Source organism: Jaculus jaculus, chromosome 1 (assembly GCF_020740685.1).
Source record: "Jaculus jaculus isolate mJacJac1 chromosome 1, mJacJac1.mat.Y.cur, whole genome shotgun sequence".
Classification (NCBI taxonomy): Eukaryota; Metazoa; Chordata; class Mammalia; order Rodentia; family Dipodidae; genus Jaculus; species Jaculus jaculus.
Genome location: NC_059102.1, coordinates 84,148,692 through 84,170,708, shown reverse-complemented (window position 1 = coordinate 84,170,708; position 22,017 = coordinate 84,148,692). Strand labels below are relative to the sequence as shown.

The following is a 22,017-nucleotide window of genomic DNA, read 5'->3' as shown; positions in this document are numbered from 1 at the left end:
CTTTAATCCCAGCACTCAAGAGGCAGAGGTAGGTGAATCATCATGAGTTCTAGGCCACCCTGAGGCTACATAGGGAATTCCAGGTCAGCCTTGGCTAGAATGAGACCCTACCTCAAAAAACCAAAATAAATAAATAAATGGGTAGTGAATGAAATAAAAAATGAAATTTTAAAATTTCTAGAAATGAATGGCGATGCGAACACATTATACCAAAACTTATGGGACAAAAGAAGATGGTCCTCAAGGAAAAATTCATAGCAATAGATGCCTTCATAACAAAGACAGAGAGATCCCAAATCAATAGCCTAACCATCCACCTATAGGCACTGTAAAAGCAAGAAGAACCCAATCCCAAAAGCTCCAGATAGAAAGAAATAATTAAGATCAGTGTAGAACTTTATGAATTGGAAACTAAGAAAACAATTAAGAAATTGATGAAACACAGATCAGGTTCTTAAAAAATAAACAAGATTGACAAACCCTTGGGCAATTTGATCAAGTGGAAAAAACAAAGAGATGCTTCAAAAGAACAAAATTAGAAATGAAAAAGGAGAGATCACAAGTGACATAAGTGAAATTGGCAGAATCATCAAGACTTATTTCAAAAACCTCTACTCCACAATACTGTGTAATATGGAGAAAATGGGTGAATTCCCGGACACAAACCACCCACCAAAGCTAAACTCAGAGCAGATTAATCTCCTAAATAAACCTATCACACCCATTAAGATTGAAAAAGTAATCAAAAATATCCCCCAAAATAAGAGTCCAGGACCAGATGCCTTCTAGCTAAATTCTATCAAACCTTCATAGAACAGAAATCAATCTTTCTCAAACTGTGCCACACAATCAGAGAACAGGGAATGCTCCCCAACTCCTTCTATGAAGCTAGTATCACCCTAATACCAAAAACAAAGATCCTAAACAAAATTCTTGCAAACCATATCCCACAAGACATCAAAAGCATTATCCACCTTGATCACATAGGCTTCATCCCAGGAACACATGGGTGGTTCAACATATGGAAATTTGTCAATGTAATACACCACATAAATAAGCTTAAACACAAAAACCACTTGATTGTTTCAATAGATGCAGAAAAGGCCTTTGACAAAATCACTTCATGCTCAAATCATTGGAGAGACTTGATGTGGTCGGTTTATATCTCAACATAATAAAGACAATATATATAGTTCCTAAAGCCCAAATAATACTTAATGGACAGAGACCGAAGGAATTCCCATTGAGATCAAGAATAAGACAGGGGTGCCCATTCTCACCTCTGATCTACAATATAGTACTGGAAGTCCTAGCTCAAGCAATAAGAAAGGAGAAAGAAATAAAAGAGATACAATTTGGAAAGGAAGAATTTAAGTTAGCTCTACTTGCAGATGACATGATTCTATACATAGGACAGCCAGGAGTCTCCATCTCAAAACTCTTAAAGGTGATTAACTCCTTCAGCAAAGTAGCAGGATACAAAATCAATGCACAAAAATCAGTAGCCTTTCTATATACAAATTACAAAGACGCAGAGAAAGAAATAAGTGACATTTTCCATTTTCAGTAGCAACAACAAAAAAAAAATAATAAAATACCTTGGAATAACATTAACCAAGGAAATGAAAGATCTATACAACAAAAACATAAAAATACTCAAAAACAAAATTGAGGAGGATTTGAGAAAATGGAAAGATCTCCTATGTTCCTGGATAGGAAGAACTAACATAGTGAAAATGGATATCCTACAAAAGGCAATATATACACTTAATGCTCTACCAATCAAAACTCCAACATTGTTCTTCACAGAGATAGAAAAAATGAACTCAAGATTCATATGCAAAGGCAGAAGGCCTCACATATCCAAACACATCCTCAGCAAAAGAAACACCTCTGATGGTATCACCATACCTGATCTAAAGCTATATTACAAAGCCATAGTAATAAAAACAGCATGGTACTGGCATAAAAACAGCAGTATAGACCAGTGGAACAGAATCAAGGACCCAGACTTTGGGTCAACTAACTACAGCTACTTGATATTTGACAAAAGCCCTAAGAACATAGCCTGGAAAAAGACAGTATCTTCCACCAATGGTTCTGGACAAACTGGCAAACCATATGCAAAAAATTGAAACTTGATCCACACATCTCACCAAGCAGAACAATCCAGGCCAAATGGATCAAAGACCTCAATGTAAGGTCAAAAACTTGGTTAGTACTGGAAGAAAAATATAAGAGGAACTTTCCATGATATGGGAATAGGAAACAACTTCCAGAATAAAGCCCCAGTAGCACAGGATCTTAAACAATCAGTCAACAGTGGGAATACATTAAGCTGAAAAGTTACTTCACAGACAAACATACAATAAGCAAAGTCAATAGATTGCCCACAGAATGGGAGAAAACACTTGCTGAATATCCAACTGACAGAAGCCTAATCCCTAGACTCTACAAAGAACTCAAAAACCTAAACAATAAAAAGTCAAACCACCCACCTAAAAAAATGGTGCAAAGAACTGGACAGGCAGTTCTCAGAAAATGAAAAACAAATGATAAACACACACTTAAGAAAATGTTCATCATCCCTAATCATCAGGAAAATGCAAATTACAACAACTATGAGACTCCACATTACCCCAGTAAGGATAGCAAACATTAAAAAATCAAATGAAAATAAATGCTGGCGAGGATGTGGAGAAATAGGAACCCTATCTACTGTTGGTGGGAATGTAGGATGGTACAACCACTTTGGAAAGCAGTATGGAGACAACTAAGAAAGTTGACTATAGAGTTACCAACAGACCCAGTGATTCCCTTACTGGGCAAGTATCCTAAGAGCTCCATGACTCATTCACAGAGATTTGCTCAACCATGTTTATAGCGGCTCAATTCATAACATCTAAGAGCTGGAACCAACCCAGATGTCCATCATTAGACAAATGGATAACTAAGATGTAGTATATCTACACAATGGAATTCTACACAGCAGTAAGGAAAAGTAACATGATGATATTTGAAGAAAAATGGTTGAACCTGAAACAGATCATTCTCAGTGAACTCACCCAATCACATAAAGATAAACATCTACAGCTTCTAACCTGTATGTATCCAAGATGCTGAAATACCCAACAAGCATCTCAAGGACCCGATGGAAAGGGAGTAGAAGGGAGGGGAGGGTGAGCATGGGAGTGGGGAACACAAAACTGGACCCAAATGGAAATGGTACCATAAAATTATACATCCTAAAAGACAGTCTAAATAGTTGAACCTTCATCAGGCCCTTAGGGGAACACCTGAATCACAAGGCCCTGGAGAGGGTACAATGAAGAGTGACCTTAATCTTCTCCTGTTTCTCTCCTTCCCTCCCTACCCCCCTCCCTCTTCACTATCTTCTCCCTATCTCTTTTCTATTACTTATATTTTTCTTCCTTTCATATTGGGCACTGACCTGTAACTCCCAGTACCAGCATATGGTTATCATTCACAGTGAGCTCTTGATCAGAGAGACCTATAAGGTTTCCCAAAAGAAGACAGATTTCTGTCTTTTGGTGACCCACCAAAGTTACTGGTAAGTCCCAACTGCTGAGACACCATATGCTGTTGGCATGTAACATGGAGTGGCATGGCTGGAAGCTGGAAGAGATTCAGTCCCCAGACAGTTAATTCATCTAGTGCCAGAAGGTGCTACCTGAGCACCTGGGGTAAAATGACCAATCTTTGTCCAAGCAACTCATGGTCCAAGCTACTCACCAGCAAACAACCTCATGTAATGCTCACACAAATGCAACAGTGGCACACAGCCATGGTGGGAAACCAACTGCTCTTCATTTGGCTAACTGACCCGTTCAGTGGAATGGAACCCATAGCTGGAACTGGGAAACAAGTCATAATCATATCTGAAAACAAGCTCACTCTCCATTATCCAGATCCCACCAATTTTTGGCTACAAGGGGGCCTACACCTATTAAATTCTCTCTAAAAGAACCAGGGTTATCCCACTTATCTAGTGCTAACTACTCTTTATTGGAGAATTTGCTTCTCTTTTTCAGATAGACACAAATCATAAGGAAAGAAATAGCCTATCACACCTCAAAATTGTCCCAGGTGAAACTAAGAGTAATTGGGAAAATAAACAAGAGTGCTGCTTTCCTGGTGAACCTGGTACCAACACAAGGGTGAAGGAGATAGACACAGAGAACAACCAACTCCTACCAAACCAGATATCCAGAGACACAGAGGTTCCCAAGACCTCATCACTGAATCAGACCTAAAATGAATCCAATATGGCTCAGGGAAATTTGTGAAGAGGGGGTGGAAAGAATGTCAGAGGCACACACTGGGTCATGATACACAGAGACATTGCCTCCTACTCATAACTGATGGCTAACCCCACAATGCATGACTGATATTCCCCAATGAGGAGGGTCCCTGCTGAGGGGGAGGACAGGGAGAAGGATAACAATGGTACCAACTTGACTACATACATGGAGTATAAAACTAATTTTAAAAATGCCAAAAACAGGCTGGAGAGATGGCTTAACAGTTAAGTGCTTGCCTGTGAAGCCTAAGGACCCTGGTTCAAGGCTTGATTCCCCAGGACCCATGTTAGCCAGATGCACAAGGGGGCGCTCGTGTCTGGAGTTTGTTTGCAGTGGCTGAAGGCTCTGGTGTGCCCATTCTCTCTCTCTCTCTCTCTCTCTCTCTCTCTCTCTCTCTCTCTCTCTCTCTTTCTGCCTCTTTCTCCCTCTGTCTGTCATTCTCAAATAAATAAAATTGAATATAATACTTTTTAAAAAAGCCAAAAATATTCACTGGAGAAAAGTCAACCTCTTGTTTAAGTGTTCCTTGGAAAACTGGATATCTATATGTCGAAGGATGAAAATAGATAAAAATAGATCCTTGTCTTTCTCCATACTGAAGAATCAATTCAAGTATATGAGGGACCCTTAATATCAGACCTGAAACACTAAAATAGCTAAAGGAAAATGTAGGGGAAACCCTTCAACATATAACTGCAATTGCTCAGCAAATAAAACCACTAAACACCACTGGGATCTTATGAAATTACAAAGCTTTTGTACATCAAAGGACACTGTGAATAGAACAAAGTGACAACCTAAAGAATGGGAGAAAATCTTCACTAGCCACACATCTGACAGAGGATTAATATTCAGAATATACAAAGAACTCAAAAAACTAAACAATAAGTAATCAGACAACCCAAATAAAAAATGGGTTATGGAATGAAATAGAGAGTTTTTATCAAAAGAAATACAGACGGCATATAAACATCCATAAAAGTCTTCTACATCCTTAGCTGTCAGGGAGATGCAAATTAAAACTACTTTGAGATTCCATCTCACTCCTGTCAGAATGCTACCATCAAGAAAACAAATGACATTAAATGTTGGCAAGGATGCAGAAAAAAAGGTAATCCTGTTACACTGTTGGTAGGAATGTAATCTGGTACAGCCATTGTGGAAATCAGTGTGGAGGTTCTTGAGACAGCTAAAAATAGATTCACCATATGATCCAGCTATAGCACTCCCAGGCATATATTCTAATGACTCTTCTCACTACCTTAGAGACACTTGCACAACCATGTTTATTGCTGCTCTATTCACAATAGCTAGAAAACTGAAATAGCCTAGATGTCACTCAATAGATGAATGGATAATAAAGATGTGGTACATTTACACAATGAAGTTATATTCAGCAGTGAAGAAAAATGAAATTATAAAATTTTCAGGGAAATGGATGGATCTGTAAAGGATTATACAAAGTGACATAACCCAGGCCCAGAAAGCTAAACTTCTCATGTTCTCTCTCATACATGTATCCTAGCTACAAATGTATAGACTTGTGTGTGAGGGAACCAGAAATCGGTAGCAGAGACCAGTAAGCTAGAAAAAGGGTATAAGGGAGGGAAGAGAGGGAAGGTCTTAAGGAGATGGTATTATATATATGTTAGTAGAAGAATGGATTATAGGGAGGAGAAGGCCTAAGTGAGGCCAGGGGAAGAGATTGTGTAAAAGAAGGGTAGGGAGAAGAATCAATCAAACTTCTAGTTATTCTGAATAAGATATATGAAAACCTACTTTGTTTGCTATTAGTTTTCTATTCAGCAAATACAGGCAGTTTGGTACCATTATTAGGTTTATCCATGACCTGCCCCCTCCCCATTGGCCCCTCCTTGTTGAGGTATATGGGTCATGCATTGTGGAGTTAGCCCACAGTTATTGGTACGATAAATGTCTCTGCATATCTTGACCCAACATGTGGCTCTGACATTCTTTCCACCCCCTCTTCCACAAAATTTCCCTGAGCCATGTTGGGTTCATTTTTGGTCTGCTTCAATGATGAGGTGTTGGGGGCCTCTGAGGCTCTGGCTCCCTGATTTGACAGGAGTTGATTTTTCTCTGTGTTGGTCTCCTTCCCCCTTGTGCTGGTATCCAGTTCATCAGGAAAACAGCACCCTTGCTTGTTTCGCCAATTTTCCTTAGTTTCAGCCATCATACTTTTAAGGTATGATGGGGTGGCTCTCTCCTTAGGATCTGCATCTATCTGAAAAAGAGAAGTGGATTCTCCAACAGAGAGTAAGTTAGCTCCAGGACAAATGAAATAACACTTACTTTTTATATACAGAGTTTAATAGGTTTAGGCCCTCTTGTAGCCCATGATTGATGGTAGCTTGATATTGGAGAGAGGGCTTATGTTTAGATATGATTCTGACTTGTTTCCCAGCTCCAGCTATAGGTCCTGTACCACTGAGGGGATCAGTTAGCCAAATCAAGAGCAGTTGGTTCCCCACCATGGCTGTGTGCCACTATTGCACTTGTGTGGGCATCACAACTGGTTATTTGTTGCTAAGTAGGTTAGACCATGAGTTGCTTGGACAGATACTGGTCATTTCCCCCAGTGACCCATGTAGCATCTTCTGGCACTAGATATGCTGACTTTCTGGGGACTGATTCTCTCCTGGCTTCCAGCCATGCCATTCCATTTTACATGTCAGCTGCATATGAAAACCTACTTTTTTGAATAATGGCACATCCAAAAGCCATAGATTATTACTAAAAAATTTTCAGAGCCAAGGATGGGATACTGTCCAGTGAGTTGTTAGCCAGGGTGGTCCCTGTTGCCTCCAAAACATTACAGGCTATTGTCAAAGCCCTTTGATTCCCTTCAGAAACAGATGGTAAGACCCTATTGCTGAAGACTTCACATGCCTGGGCAACAAGGTCACTGAGAAATCAAGGTGGTGCTCAGCAGAAAACCTTCTCCCTGTAGACAAGCTGACTGAAAGCTGGAAAAAGCTTCACTGCATGCAGCGCTACAGGATACAGAAATCATCAGCGCTGAAAACAGTGGACACTTGAAGCCTCAAGTTTGGCCAGACAGGCTAAATGACTGAATGAGTGCAAAAGTGGCATGTTTGCTTTGGGGGAAAGCAATTGATATCTAATTGGACTGAAGGCTTGCTCTATGGGAAAGAATATATGCCTGGTACTGAAAACCTAATCAAGAGTCTATAGAAAGGGAAGTCATGTGCCTTAGGGGTATAAAGCCTGCTCTTGTCTGATTAAATGCATATATTATTCTCACAAAACTTCCCTGAAAGCACTACATATAATATTCATATTCATGTATTAATGCTACTCTCAATTTTGGTTAGAGAAGCTTCTCTTTTCAGATGGTGTTTAACACTGGGATAACCCCAAAGGGAACATAGTGCTGAGAATAAGGGATGGAGGAGTGTCCAGCACTGAAACATCTCTATCATAGCCTCAAAGGCTCAGGTTTCATTGCAAAAGAGGTGGCAGAAAGAATGTAAGAGCCAAAGGAAGTGTACCACTCCTTACAATGCAACTGTCCAGACAGAAATTGTTCTCAATATCCATGACTTGCAGTGCCAACCAATACTTTCACAATACCCTCATAATAGGAGAAAAAGATGATGTCATCAAAATAAAATAGAGACTAACAGAGAGAAGAAGGGTATATGAAGGAGAGTGGAATTGTGAAGGGGAAAGTGGTGGGGGGGGAGGAAAATATCATAGTAAGTATAAAACCTATCAATAAAATTAAAAATTTCAAATATAAAAAAATCAAACTCAATAGGGAACTCTCAATGGGAGAAATAAAAATGGCTAATACTCACTTAAGAATATGTTCAACATTCTTAACCACCATGGAAATGAAAATTAAAACATATATGAGATTCTGCCTTACTTCAGTCAGGATGGCAATCATTAAACTATCCAATGACAATAAAAGTTGGTGAGGATGTAAGGACAGAAGAACCCTTAGTTACTGTTGATGGGAGTGTAAACTTGTACAACCACTACGGAAATCAATATGGAGTCTCATGAAAGAGATGAAAAATGGTATTCTCAACTGACCCAGATATTCCTGTCTTGGGCATCTACCCTCAAGGCTACACTCTTCACTGCAGACATAGTTGCTCAACCATATTTATAGCTGTTCCATTCACAATAGCTAAGAACTAGAATCAACCCATATGACCATTGTTTGATCATTGGATAATGAAGATGTGGTACATTTATACAATGGAATTCTACTCAGCAGCAAGGAGCAACAATACAATGAGTTTTTAGGAAAATGGATGGACTTAGAACAAACAAAGTCACACAAGAAGAGAAAGACAAATGCCACATGTTATCCCTTGTCTGTGGTTCCTAACATGGAACAGTTTGAGTTGCAAACATACCTGGCCAGTAACTTTAGGGACAGATAACAGTGATAAAAGTGTATGGAGGAAAGGGAATGGGAGGGTGGGAGGAGATACACTCAAAACTAAATCTAAAATGAATTGGTACCATAGAAACCTTTCTACTGGATGCCAGACTAAAAGACATAACCCTCAGCTAGAGTATGCAGAGATTGTCTGGTAAGAGGGTCCTGGAGAGAGGGGGATGAAGCCTAACCCTAAAACATTTGGCTCTGGCTTGTAACTCCCAGTACCAGAAACTGGTATAATCTACATTGAGCTGTTTGTTGGAGATACCTTTGAGGACCCCAAAATGAAACAAGCTTCTGTCAAAGAACTTGATTATCTACCTGAGGTAAAAGGTAAAACCCTATTGCTGAAGACACCACATGCTGCTAATGCATAACATCAAAGAATCAGCTGGAGTCTGGAAGGAAGCCAGTTCCCATATGGTCTGTCCATATAGTGCTGTAAAGCACTACATGAGTTGCTGGGGGAAAATCACCAACAGGGGCCACTGCTATATGAAAGCAACTAGCCTGACAACATGTACATACCTGTCCAATAGTGGAAACCAGTCTAGGTGGGTAAGCAATAGCTCTCTGATTATATAGGAATTCCACTCTGAAAAGGAACTCATATCTGGAACTAGAAACAGAGTCAGAATCCTCTGGGGTCCAAGATCATGTACTACAACAAGAAGTTCCCACTAGTCTTTGGCTAAAAGAGAGTCCACACCCATCAAAATCACTCAGTTTACTATGCTTATCCCATTTAGCCTATGCTGACCTCATTTTCCAATGGAGAATCTGTTTTTCTTTTTCAAAGGGCACTGAGAACCAAGGAGATAAACCATGTCTCGCACATCAGCAAGGCCCAGGTGAAACCACAGAGTAAATTGCAAGATGAACAAGAGTGCTGTTTCAGTGGCCAGCCTGACAACCAGTGCCAGCATGATAGAAATAGACACTGAGGATACTCAAAACATATCAAAGCAGAAATCCAGAAGCTACTGAGAGCTCAACACTAAAGTAGACTTAAAATACACTCACCACAGCTCAGGGAATTTTGTGAAAGAGAGGGCAGAAAAAATTTATGAGTCACAGAGTGGAAGGGAATGTCCAGAGGACTGGCTCCCCTATAATGACAAACTGCTGCTCTCACATCTCATAACCTACAACCCTACTGGGAATACCAGCAATCCCATTGAGTAGGGCCCTCATCAAAATGGTGGGAGGAGGGAAATGATGGTACCAACACATGTATCCATACAGAGTTTCTATTTAATAAAAAACATGTAAATGGGCATACTATTTACAATGGACAATATATTACAATTTTATTTAAATAAGGAGATTATGAGACAATTTGATTTTCATATTGAAGAAACCCATGTGCTCAAGAATAAATAAAGCAAGGAAAGGTATTAAGTGACTGCAAAGATTATATTAGGTTTTGCTGTTGTTGTTTTTATTTATACTTAGTGTTTCAATGCATCCAGTCCCAAAACCTGTACTTTTATCCACCACAGTACTACTACCTCTTGTCTATAAAAATAAAATGTTTAAACATGCTCTTCTTTTTCCCTCAAAGTTCAAAGAGACTTAAGTTAGAAAATACCATGCAGGGCTGGAGAGATGGCTTAGCGGTTAAGCGCTTGCCTGTGAAGCCTAAGGACCCCAGTTCGAGGCTCGGTTCCCCAGGTCCCACGTTAGCCAGATGCACAAGGGGGCGCACGTGTCTGGAGCTCGTTTGCAGAGGCTGGAAGCCCTGGCGCGCCCATTCTCTCTCTCTCCCTCTATCTGTCTTTCTCTCTGTGTCTGTCACTCTCAAATAAATAAATAAATAAAAATTTTTAAAAAATTACCATGCAAACATTACTATTTTAGAAATAGAGACCCTTGAGCTGGAGGGATGGCTTAGCAGTTAAGGTGTTTGCCTGTAAAGCCCCAGGTTCAATTCCCCAGGACCCTCATTAGTCAGATACACAAGGTGGCACATTCATCTGCAGTTGATTTGCACTGGCTGGAGGCCCTAGCATGCCCATTCTCTCTCTCTCTCTCTCTCTCTCTCTCTCAAATAAATAAATATATATATAAATATTTTTATTTATTTATTTATTTGAGAGCGACAGACACAGAGAGAAAGACAGATAGAGGGAGAGAGAGAGAATGGGCGTGCCAGGGCTTCCAGCCTCTGCAAATGAACTCCAGACGCGTGTGCCCCCTTGTGCATCTGGCTAACGTGGGACCTGGGGAACCAAGCCTCGAACCAGGGTCCTTAGGCTTCACAGGCAAGTGCTTAACCGCTAAGCCACCTCTCCAGCCCAAAATATAAATATTTTTAAAATAGTGACCATTGACAGAGTGAACAAACAAAAATACACTTACATTTAAAGACATCAAACTGAGAAGCATTCTCCTAGAATGACATTCAATCCCCTGGGGGGGATTTTTCACATTATACATCCCCTTCCTGAGACTCACTGTGAAAGTGAACTTTTTTCACAATGATGATGAGCATAATTGTGTTCATAATGGAAAAAAGTCTAAAAGCAAAGTTTTCTATATTAGTGAGATAACTCAAACACACTCACATGAAGATAGTAATATGAAAATGTTAAAAATAATAAGAGAATTTATTTTTATCATTTTACCTTTCTTAAAATATAAGCAATTACTTTTATATGAGTAATGGTTGCAAACAAAGCCAACACAACTGACAATTCAGCAGTATCTGTAACATTACCCAGTGGAAGTGGAAAAGAAGCAAGAAGAGAGGAGAATATGCTTCATGAAAAGGTACTAATAAATTCAGATCTTCAAATTTTCTACAGTTCCCTTCTCATTTTAATGTCTGTTGGTAGGAATCAAATTATTTTTGTCTCTCATTAAGAAATTAATAAATGTATATTAAAATTGAATTGATATCCTAAATTCCAAGTAAGTGGCTTTTAACAATTAAATTATTTCCTAATATTTTCCATTAATAAATATTAGTTGCACACCAATTATGGCTGGACTATTCTTGACCCAGGGGTGCCTTCAGAGCCATGAAGAATACAAAGTTGCTTGTCTCTGTAGAATTTATCAAATGATCTACTGTGAGTAGAAAGCAAACAGATAATAAGCAAGTAAGTAAAACACACTCTTTGTCAGTAGATGACAAGGGCTATGGTTAAAAAAAAAAAACAAACAAGAGTGGTAGAAGATACAAATAGACAATATGGGACAAAAGAGAAACAGAGAAAATAAAATGAAGATGGCTGGTTGGTGGCTATAATTCCAATGGCCCAAATGTAACTAGAATAGTCCAATGGCTTCACTGGAATGCTGGCATCTGAGCCAAGACTGTAAGGAGGTGAAGAACCAAATCATAACTATGCTTCCATTTGAGTTAGCCATTTTCTATAAAATGTTATCATTTGAAATGAGTCAATAGCTGAATGTAAAATGATAGTGTGTTCTTAGACGTCATTTTGATCCAGTGACCAAACCAAAAGCAATACATTTTAATTACTGATAACTGTCTGTATGTTTATTTAATTCCTTTATATCATACATATATTCATTTTATAAAACTTTCCAAATGCATTCTGAATGTACATTTTATTTTTAGTTTTAAATGAGCCCAAATTTCATTATGGCTAAAATTTTAAGACATAAAATGAGTGCTGAAACAGAATTTTAATCATATAGATGAATCACAACATGCATCTTTAGCTAGGCATGTATTATGGATAAGTCTACTTTTCTACAGAGAATAATCACATGTTCTAATTACCATTTTGGTTTTACATATAATTAATAATATTCTGTCTTAATGGGACACACTGAATCTTCAGACAGTTGCAAGCTTTAACTATGCATTCTGCCAAATCTAACTGTCAGCTACATTGCCAAACACAAAGGAACCTTGTAGTGCCTTAGCTTGAAACAACATGTATATCTTTACACATGATACAATGGGAAAATTAATTGTTCTTTTCCTTCAAATGTTTCCTCACACTAATTTTACATTGCTTGATCATTTATCTGCAATTATACATATTGGCAAAAGAGCTTATGAACAATAAAAACATACATAAATGTAAATGTGATCCAAGGTCCAAGGAAGACAAAATGATTGTTACCCAGACAGGACTTACTGATTGTAAACTTTCATTTTCTCGTAAACAAGCTGTATGAAGCTCTGATTTCAAGGTGGCAATGTGGTTTCGATGTGATGTCATTTCTCCCTCTAATGTAGCAATTCTGGCGCTTGCAAGCTGGTAGACATCCATGAAACTTTTAATCATAGCCTTAAGAAATAAAAATCATGTCATATGCAATTTTTAAAAAAGTTGTCCCCAAAGTAGTTTCAATATTTGAAAGCAAAATCATTAAAATTTTAAAATAAACAACTTCTCCTCTTACTGGAAAATAATAAAGCTAAATGTCACATTTTGTATTGAAACCAGTGACTAAGGAAGTTGGGGGAAAAAATAATCGAGCCTTTACTCCAAAGAATTTATTTAAATAAGATGTACTTTTGATCTATTGTGCGTAAAATTTAGGATGCAGGTTTTAAAGATGGCATACTTATTTTCTTAAATAACATTAAATTCAAGTTGTAATTTGACCTAAATTTCAATCTTAAGAGCACCACACATGGCTATATGAATATATTTCAAAACAAGCTGAGTTAGTAAAACTTTAAATTCACCCAAAAAGTGTTTTGAAACAAATGAACTAAAAGTTATCCTGTGACATTTAAGGGTAAACAATGTGATTTCCAGGTTGAAAGAATAGTATAACTATGTTCACTCATATAGCACAAAAATGTCCTCATAATAGACCATGTAAAATACAGTAAGTAATATGAGTTCTGGTTAATGTGTCATCTCCTCTAAATAGTATGATATTTGGGAATTGGTGAACCCTGAATCACACTGTAATGATATTGTATAGTTCTTTCCTTCAAAGGTAACCTTCAGTGAATTTTAAACACAGAGATTCTATTACACCTTTTTCAAATAGTCCTTCAAAATTCTTTAAATGTACCAAAACTAACTCAACTATTTCAAAGATACTTCCAAAAATAATTTTATATCAGTGATAAGAAAAATGTTCCTACTATAGTCATAACCTTATACAATGGGAGATAATTCGAGAATTTGCAAATTACCTACCAATTGAATGTGTGAATGGAAAAAGCTTTGTGAATCTATATACTTATTTGAGCAATTCTAAATGCATGTGAAAAATAACTCAATCAGCAGGTAAGAAATGGGGTATATAACGTGTAAAAATCCGAAGTAGGTTACTAAGAAAACTCAGAGTTTGTTACCTAATAAACTCCCATTTGCCCTCAAAAATCCAGCTTGGACACTTATCTCTTTCAAGAACAGTCTTTAGAGTCCCCCAGAAAGGTAGTTACATCCTATCCAGGTTCTCTGTGGGCCCCTCATGCCTTCTTTTACTGCTGAGTTTATTGCATTAGCAGAAATTTATTAGTTGACATGTTTAACTTCTTTACCAGACTGAGCAGCTATGTAAGGCCAGATACTGTGTCTACAGATCTCAGTATCTTTAGGGATGATAGTAGCCTCCAGTGAGTATTCGTTTCAGTGAATGACTGAATTAATGACTGTTTTGAGAAATGAATGAATTCATGAAATATTAGAATAAACAAAAACTGCAAGGTACAGATTATGATAAATTAACTTAAAGAAAAGGATAAAGATACTTGGAAAAAATAACATTCTAACACTGAAATTAGTAAATTATGGCCCACATTTTGCCCAAGTTGAAGGAAGAAGTGAAGCATAGCCATAAGCACAGAAGGACAGAGGACATGAACGTGAATTCTACTGACCAACAGTAAGCCATGGTGCAACTTCAAGTGTAGATAGATCTTAAATGTCCTAGCCACCCCACTTTGAATTATTTTGGAAACTAATGAGGCTGGAGATACAATTCAGAGGTACAGTGCTTTGCTTGGAATGAGTGAAGCTTGCATTTATCCTCAACAGGGCAAAAAAATAAATAAATAAAACATCAAAAGCTAAAAAATGTTTATTAGGTATTTACTTCACTCAGGAATTAAGTAAGCTTATTATCAGCTTTATTCCATTTACTTTTATAGCATAATCACATCAAGCAGATACTAACTTGAATCCAGTTTTGCAGGGCAAAACATATGGGCTTCACAAGGCTCACATTAACCATATGGTAACCTGTATTCAAATCCATCCTCATAACCTTCAACTGTACTGTATATAATATTAGCCTTATAAAAATGAAAACCTACTGAATTTCATTATAATGTTGCCATTATTTTATTTTAACCATTCTGGACATGTTGTTCTAAAAGGAATAAAAAACAATGGAATTCATTCAAGTCTCTTCTTTAAAATAAAAAGAATAAATGTTTGTGATACAGCTTCCCTAGCATGTTTGAGGTCCTGGGTTTGATCCCCAGTACTGGAAGAAAAATAAGTAAAATATTTTTGAGATATAACAAGAGCAGTTTTATATGATCAACAGTACACAAATGGTTCCTTCCTCATTTTACCTTTAATTCTAAGTTATAATACTCAGTATATTTAATACAGACCACATATTAGTCCCTTATAACATTAAAAAGAATATAACAATTTTGGGGGCTGGAGAGATGGCTTAGAGGTTAAGTGCTTGCCTGTGAAGCCTAAGGACCCCAGTTCGAGGCTCGGTTCCCCAGGTCCCACGTTAGCCAGATGCACAAGGGGGCGCATGCGTCTGGAGTTCGTTTGCAGAGGCTGGAAGTCCTGGCGCGCCCATTCTCTCTCTCTCCCTCTATCTGTCTTTCTCTCTGTGTCTGTCGCTCTCAAATAAATAAATAAATAAATAAATAAAAAGAATATAACAATTTTTACAACATTGATTGTTTTTGGAGTGGTTTTTTTCTTACTTTTTTAAATTAATTTTCTATTCATCAAATACAGGCAGTTTGGTACCATTATTAGGCTCATCTGTGACCTACCCCTCCCAATTGGCCCCTCCTTGTTGAGGAATATGGGTCATGCATTGTGGAGTTAGCCCACAGTTATTGGTATGATAAATGTCTCTGGCAAAGTACAGGGACCAAATGAGAAGCATGTTCTATGCTACTAATAATATGAAAAATACACTGCAGTCTTCTAACACAAATGCCTTCACAACTGGAAGGTATGAAGGGGTGTCATAAAATGGCAGTGTTTGGGAAATAAAGTATGTTAACTCTCAGCATTAACATGATTCAGTGGCTCAGCAGTTAAAGGCTCTTGCTTGCAAAGCCTGTGGAGCAGATTCAATTCCTTAACATCCTGGTAAAGCTAGATGCAAAGTGGAACATGGATCTGTGATCCCAACTTGTCTACAATTGGAAGCACAGCCAGAAGAATCCATGGTTCGTGGGGCAGCTTGCCTGACTTTCCTTTGTAGTTCATTTTTATCAACAAGAGACTCTGCCTCAAAGAAGATGGAACACAGACACCACAAAGTTGTCCCCTGAGCTCTACACACACACTATGGCACCACACACATACAAATAATTTTAAAAACATTTAAGTGATTCAACACTGATGTAAAGAATGCCAGTGGGGAGAAAAATATTATGGAAGAAAGAGGCTAAATTGGTAGAAAGAAAAATGACATTCTAGGGGCTAGAGAGATGGCTTAGCAGTTAATGTGCTTGCCTGTGAAGCCTAAGGACCCAGGTTCCATTCCCCAGAATCCATATAAGCCAGATGCACAAGGTGGTGCATCCATCTGTAGTTCATTTGCAGTGGCTACAGGCCCTGGTATGCCTATTCTCTCTGTTCTCTTCTCTCTTCTTTCTCTCTCTCCCTCCCTTCTTCTCTCTCTCTCCCTCCCTCCCTCTAAAATTAATAAAATAATATTTTAAAAAAGAAATGAGATTATGAACTGAAGAGGTGACAGAAAGATGGGTTAAGCATCTAATGATTCCTACATCAATTTCCTAGTTTAACTTTTTGCTTCATATCCTGCTCCTATATTAAAATATCACATTGTTCTACATTCTACAATAGAATAAGATATTGTATTCAGAATGCTCAGAAACTGAGGACTTTCTATATCATTTTTGGCCCCAGAGATTCTGACTATGCCATTCAATAAGGTCTGTAGCTCAGTGGGATTCACTCAGTTATCTTTGAAACAGAAAGAAAGAGTTTTTGGACAAGAAAATAAAGCTTTTATTTTAGAGATAATGTGCAGTGTCACAATTAACAGTGGTAAGATGAGAGAATCCAAGTGTCATTTGAGGATGACAATACTGCTTATATAATTTGCTATAGCCACATCCATATCTTAGTGTAGCTCAGTCTGATTTTCAAATTTCAACATCAGAATAAATGTAATCATTGGGGCCCTAACATTAGGAGAAGAAATTAATGAAAAATATCATGAAGTCTGAACACCAAAATATTAAATCTTTTGTCTACATTACTAAGTAATTGGGGAGCAAGAATCTCTAACATTTCACTTTGGGGTGTGTGTGTGTGTAGTGTAGTTTAGTGCATGTGTGGAGGTGGTGTTTGGCTTATGCACAGGTTTGTACAGATGCACATGCCCCATGAAGATGAGTATGGAAGCCAGTGGAGAACATGGAGTGTCCTCATCTATCACTCTTCCATGTGTTTCTTGGAGGCAGAGTCTCTCACTGAATGCTGAGCTGCTATTTTCAGTCACAGTGGCTGACCAGCAAGCCCCAATATTCTCTGGTCTCTGTTGCCCACAGAACTGGAGTTACAATTGTACATGGTGATGTCCAGTGTTTTTATATGGGTACTAGGGATCAAACTTGGGCCATATAAGGCTCTCTCATGCCCTCATGTTTGTGTGGCAAGTACTATCTTACCAGATGAGCATCCTCCTAACCCTAGCATTTTACCTTAAATTATAAATTATAGTGTTCATTTCTATGCATTAAAAAGAGACTGGGTAAAATAGACACGCCATATATACTAATATGTGAAATATAATGAATTTCCATAAAGGTGAGAATTATTAACTTACCAAGCTTTTTAGAAATTAAATGATACTACACATAAAAAGACCTACACAGTGCAGTCTAACCACTATTTTATATACATACTATAATTATATCTTTTCATAAGAAACATCTATAGTGTAATGAGTTGTTATTTGCTGCAACAAAATATCTCAATAATAATAAAATAGTATTCATGATGTCATTCTTAAGGAAAACAGTCTCACAATGATAACATTTGTTACCGGCAAAAAAAAAAAACCCACAAAAAAACAAACAAACAAACAAAAAACACCCAACCAAGAACAGCTTGTGGGAGGAAAGGGTTTGTTTTGATTACAGACTCAACACAAAGCTCCATGATGGCAGCGGGAAATGATGGCATGAGCAGAGAGGGACATCACCTCCTGGCCAATATCAGGTGTACAACAGCATCAGGCGAGTGTGCCAAACACTGGCAAAGGGAAGCTGGTTATAATACCCATAAGCACACCCCCAATAATATACTGCCTCTCAGAGGCTTCAATTCTCAAGTTGCCTCTAGCTGAGGACCTAGCATTCAGACAAATAAGTTTATGGGGAACACCTGAATCAAACTACCACAACATAGTTATAGTTATCCTGTCAAATTAAATTTGTTGTCACCTGTAATTAAAGAACTCACTATTATATTCATAATTAAAATAATTCTAGTGAGGTTTTCCTTTAGTGGGTTTACTCTCATTGCAATATTTTTATAAAAGTTTATTCATGTAGGGATATAGAGGAGAATGAGACTTAAAGCGCCAGCTTCTACTTGTCTACAAGCAGCAACTAAAACCCTCATCAAATTCCAGTCTAAGACCTTCAGTTTGGTATTTGTTTTCTGGCCCTGCTCACAAATAGTAGTTTTTCACTAGGATATTCAGGATAGTGTTCATGTCCTTGTTTTGAAGTTTTGAATTCTGCCATATGGAATTATGTGTGTATGTGTGCATATGTGTGAATAAAAGCTACTAAGAATGCAATTAGTGAACAAGAATTCATGGGAATCGATAAGGTATAGAAAGTAGAAGGTACTTGAAATAAAATTTTAGGGAAACACTTACAAAAACAAGGCAAAAAAGGAGTGGGACAAACTATAGATGAGCTTAGTTAAGGATAAATATCTTTGAGATTTGAGAGAAATGTTTAACCTTACTTTACTTGTAGCAATGGCCCTGGAACCTTTTACTCTCAATAATTACTTTTAGTCATTTCAGTGAAATAAATACAAATATGTGAGTTTTAAAAACTGATGTAATTTTGAGAGCTAGGGAATAATTCAGTGGGTAAAAGTGCTTGCCACACAATTAAGAAGGCCCAAGAGAGCATGATTCACCAGAAGTTCAATTCCCCAGCACACATGTAAACAGGTATAGCCATACAAGCCTATAACCTAAGTCCTGTGAGGAGTAAAGAATGGCGAATCATTGAAGCTTGCTGGTCAGCCAGTCTGATCAGGGGGGAAAAAGGCAGCTCTTTGTTTTGTTTTGTTTTAGTTTTTTTTTTTTTTAATTCTTTTTCTTTTTTTTTTTTTTTTGAGGTAGGGTCTCCTCTAGCCCAGGCTGACCTGGAACTCACTGTGTGGTCTCATGATGGGCTTGAACTCATATTGTACCTCCTACCTCTACCTCCTGAGTGCTGAGATTAAAGGCATGTGCCACCATGCCCAGTAAGAGACCTGTCTCAAGTAAACACATAGAAAGCAATAAGCAAGGACACGAGTTCTCCTCTGGCCTTTGCCCATATGTGCACTGGATAAATGCATATGCAAACATGTGCATACACCACAAACACATACACCCACCACACTAGCACATGCTGCACACACACACACACACACTTGCAAAAAAAAAAATGTGTAACTTTGTGATAGAGTGATTTAAAGGCCTAAGAAACAACATCCCATGACATGTGGTTCAAAGATACAATACAAATGAAAGAACAGCACCATTGGTTGTATTTCCTAGGTAATAGCCATCATGTTTGTATCCTAGTTAAAACAAGAGTTTTAACTGGAATGCTGACTAACAAATTCCCAACTTCCCTAAACTAACTGCTTTTTACCAAACATTTTTTTTTAACAATGGCTCAAAATACATTCTTTGGTTAGAGAATTGTGCTTCTTAACCTCTTCTATGTACATAACTGAATTCTTATAAATTTGCATAATTTTCACACAGAAAACACTCATAGCTTAGGAAACATTTCCAAATAACTATTTCATGCTTCCACTGTGAAATCTCTGTAGTGCAATGACTCCTTGTTTTAAATAAGGTCACATAACCATGAAGTGACAAAGGAAGTTTGTGTATCTTATTCTTCTTCCACTGCTAACAGAAATTACTACACTCAGTAATTTATAATGAACACAGGTTTATTTGGCTCATGGTTCTGGAATTTGAGAAGTCTAAAACTGAGGGACTACAATCCTACAAAAAAAAGAATAAAATTTGTGGAACTCATCCTTTAATCAAGAGCTACAATAACTCACCCAGAAATCATGGACTTAATCCATCATGAAGGGTTGTTCTAATAAGCTCACCACCGCCTAAAGCTTCCACCTCTTAATAGTATCATAGTGACAGTTAAACTTAAGTATGAGTTCAAACCACAAGAGGTGCAATTGAATTCTAAAAATATTATCTGGGTAGAATGCTTCTGATAGCCACTCGCAATCAAAGAAAAGTTCTCCAGATGTGAAACCCTTTCTTTTTATCAAAGAAAATTATATAGTCCACACTCAGGTTTAATAGTACTAGGAAGCACTTGGCCACATGAAAACAGTGAACATAACATAGATTCCCAAGGCTACCCCAAGACACATTATAACTACAATAAAGATCATGAAGAAACATTCTCTATAGATTCACTTAACTACAAAAAAGTACATAACAATTCATGTTGAAATTCAAAGAACGTGAAAAATGAGTGATATTTTCTCTTTCAGCCCTTTTGCCTTGTTAACTCTTTGTATTCCCCTGTTAACATAATTTATAGGATACAATAGTGTCGAAACAATTGACCAAGATATTGGGACCAATCCATAGAAAAGAATGCAGATCTCATCACTTTCAAATAAAGGACAATTTATTATTTTGTATAACACTGAGATGTATATATAGTCTCTAAAATGAGTTAAAATGTGGGGAAAATGAAGAATTTCTGTAATTTGAATATAAAAGGTCCCCCATAGCCTCATGTGTTTCTGATAAAGCTTCATATTCAATTTCCAGCTTGTGGAGCCTTTGGGAGGTGAGGTGACGCTTTATTGGAAATGGTGTGTCACTGGGGACAGGCCTTGAAGTTTATAGCCTGACAGAGTGTGCCCTAAGTAGCTCACTGTGCTGCTCCTTTCCTGCTACTATGTGACAAAATGTGATGCCCAGTTCCATATCATGCTTTTCCTACCATGATGAAACTTCCCCTCAAAACTGTGAGCTGAAATAAACCCTTCCTTTCCATATACTGCTTTTGGTTAGGTATATTGTCCCAGCAAAGAGATGGTAACTGTGACAACTTTCATATAAATTTTTTATTTTTATTTTTATTCTTTATTAATATACATACTTAGTTTTGGGTAATCTTACTCCTCCTGTGTCTCACCTCTCTGTCCTCCTACCCTCCTTTTACTTGCCAACCCCTAATTTTTTCTTTATTGTACTTTTTACTTATTTTGATGATATACATTTTAGAGCTTTTTTTATTTCACAGAGAGCAGAGTTCCCATGTAATCCAGACCCTCTACATGTAAGGCCCCCTCAACCATAAACGTCTCCTACCTAGGAATACATTTGTCACAATCAATAAACCTACATGGACACATAACATTATCACCCAAAGTTCATAGGTTATGTTAGCACTCACTCATGGTGTGCATTCAGAACACTCTTGGTATGCCATCAGATCAGTTTCATTGTCCTAAAGGTCCTCCATGTTCCACAGATTCATTCATACATCCCTCCAGTTCCTGGTAACCATTTTTTCTTTTTGAGGTAGGGTCTCACTCTAGCTCAGGCTGATCTGGAATTCACTATGTAGTCTCAGGGTGGCCTTGAACTCATGGTGATCTTCCTATCTCTGCCTCCCAAGTGCTGGGATTAAAGGCATGCGCCACCACACCTGGCTTGCCATTGTTGTTTTTTTATTAACTGACTTTCTGATCTTTCTCTTAAAAAATCTTCCCAAATTATATTTTTACTATTTTTATTATCTTTATAGAGTTTATTTAACACTATTTCATGTATATA

General features: G+C 37.6%; 1 protein-coding gene across 6 annotated transcripts in view; it reads right to left on the bottom strand.

The window, feature by feature from the left end:
• Ccdc171 (coiled-coil domain containing 171) overlaps nucleotides 1–22,017 on the bottom strand; it is a 553,592-nt gene that overhangs the window by 80,589 nt on the left and 450,986 nt on the right. For 5 of the 6 annotated variants that reach the window (XM_045160095.1, XM_045160091.1, XM_045160100.1 and 2 more), the window contains one exon: nucleotides 12,882–13,034. The exons of the other annotated variant lie outside the window; for it this stretch is intronic. In XM_045160095.1, the coding sequence (XP_045016030.1) occupies nucleotides 12,882–13,034 (153 nt within the window). The remainder of the gene's footprint in view (nucleotides 1–12,881; nucleotides 13,035–22,017) is intronic. 6 annotated transcript variants of the gene reach the window in all.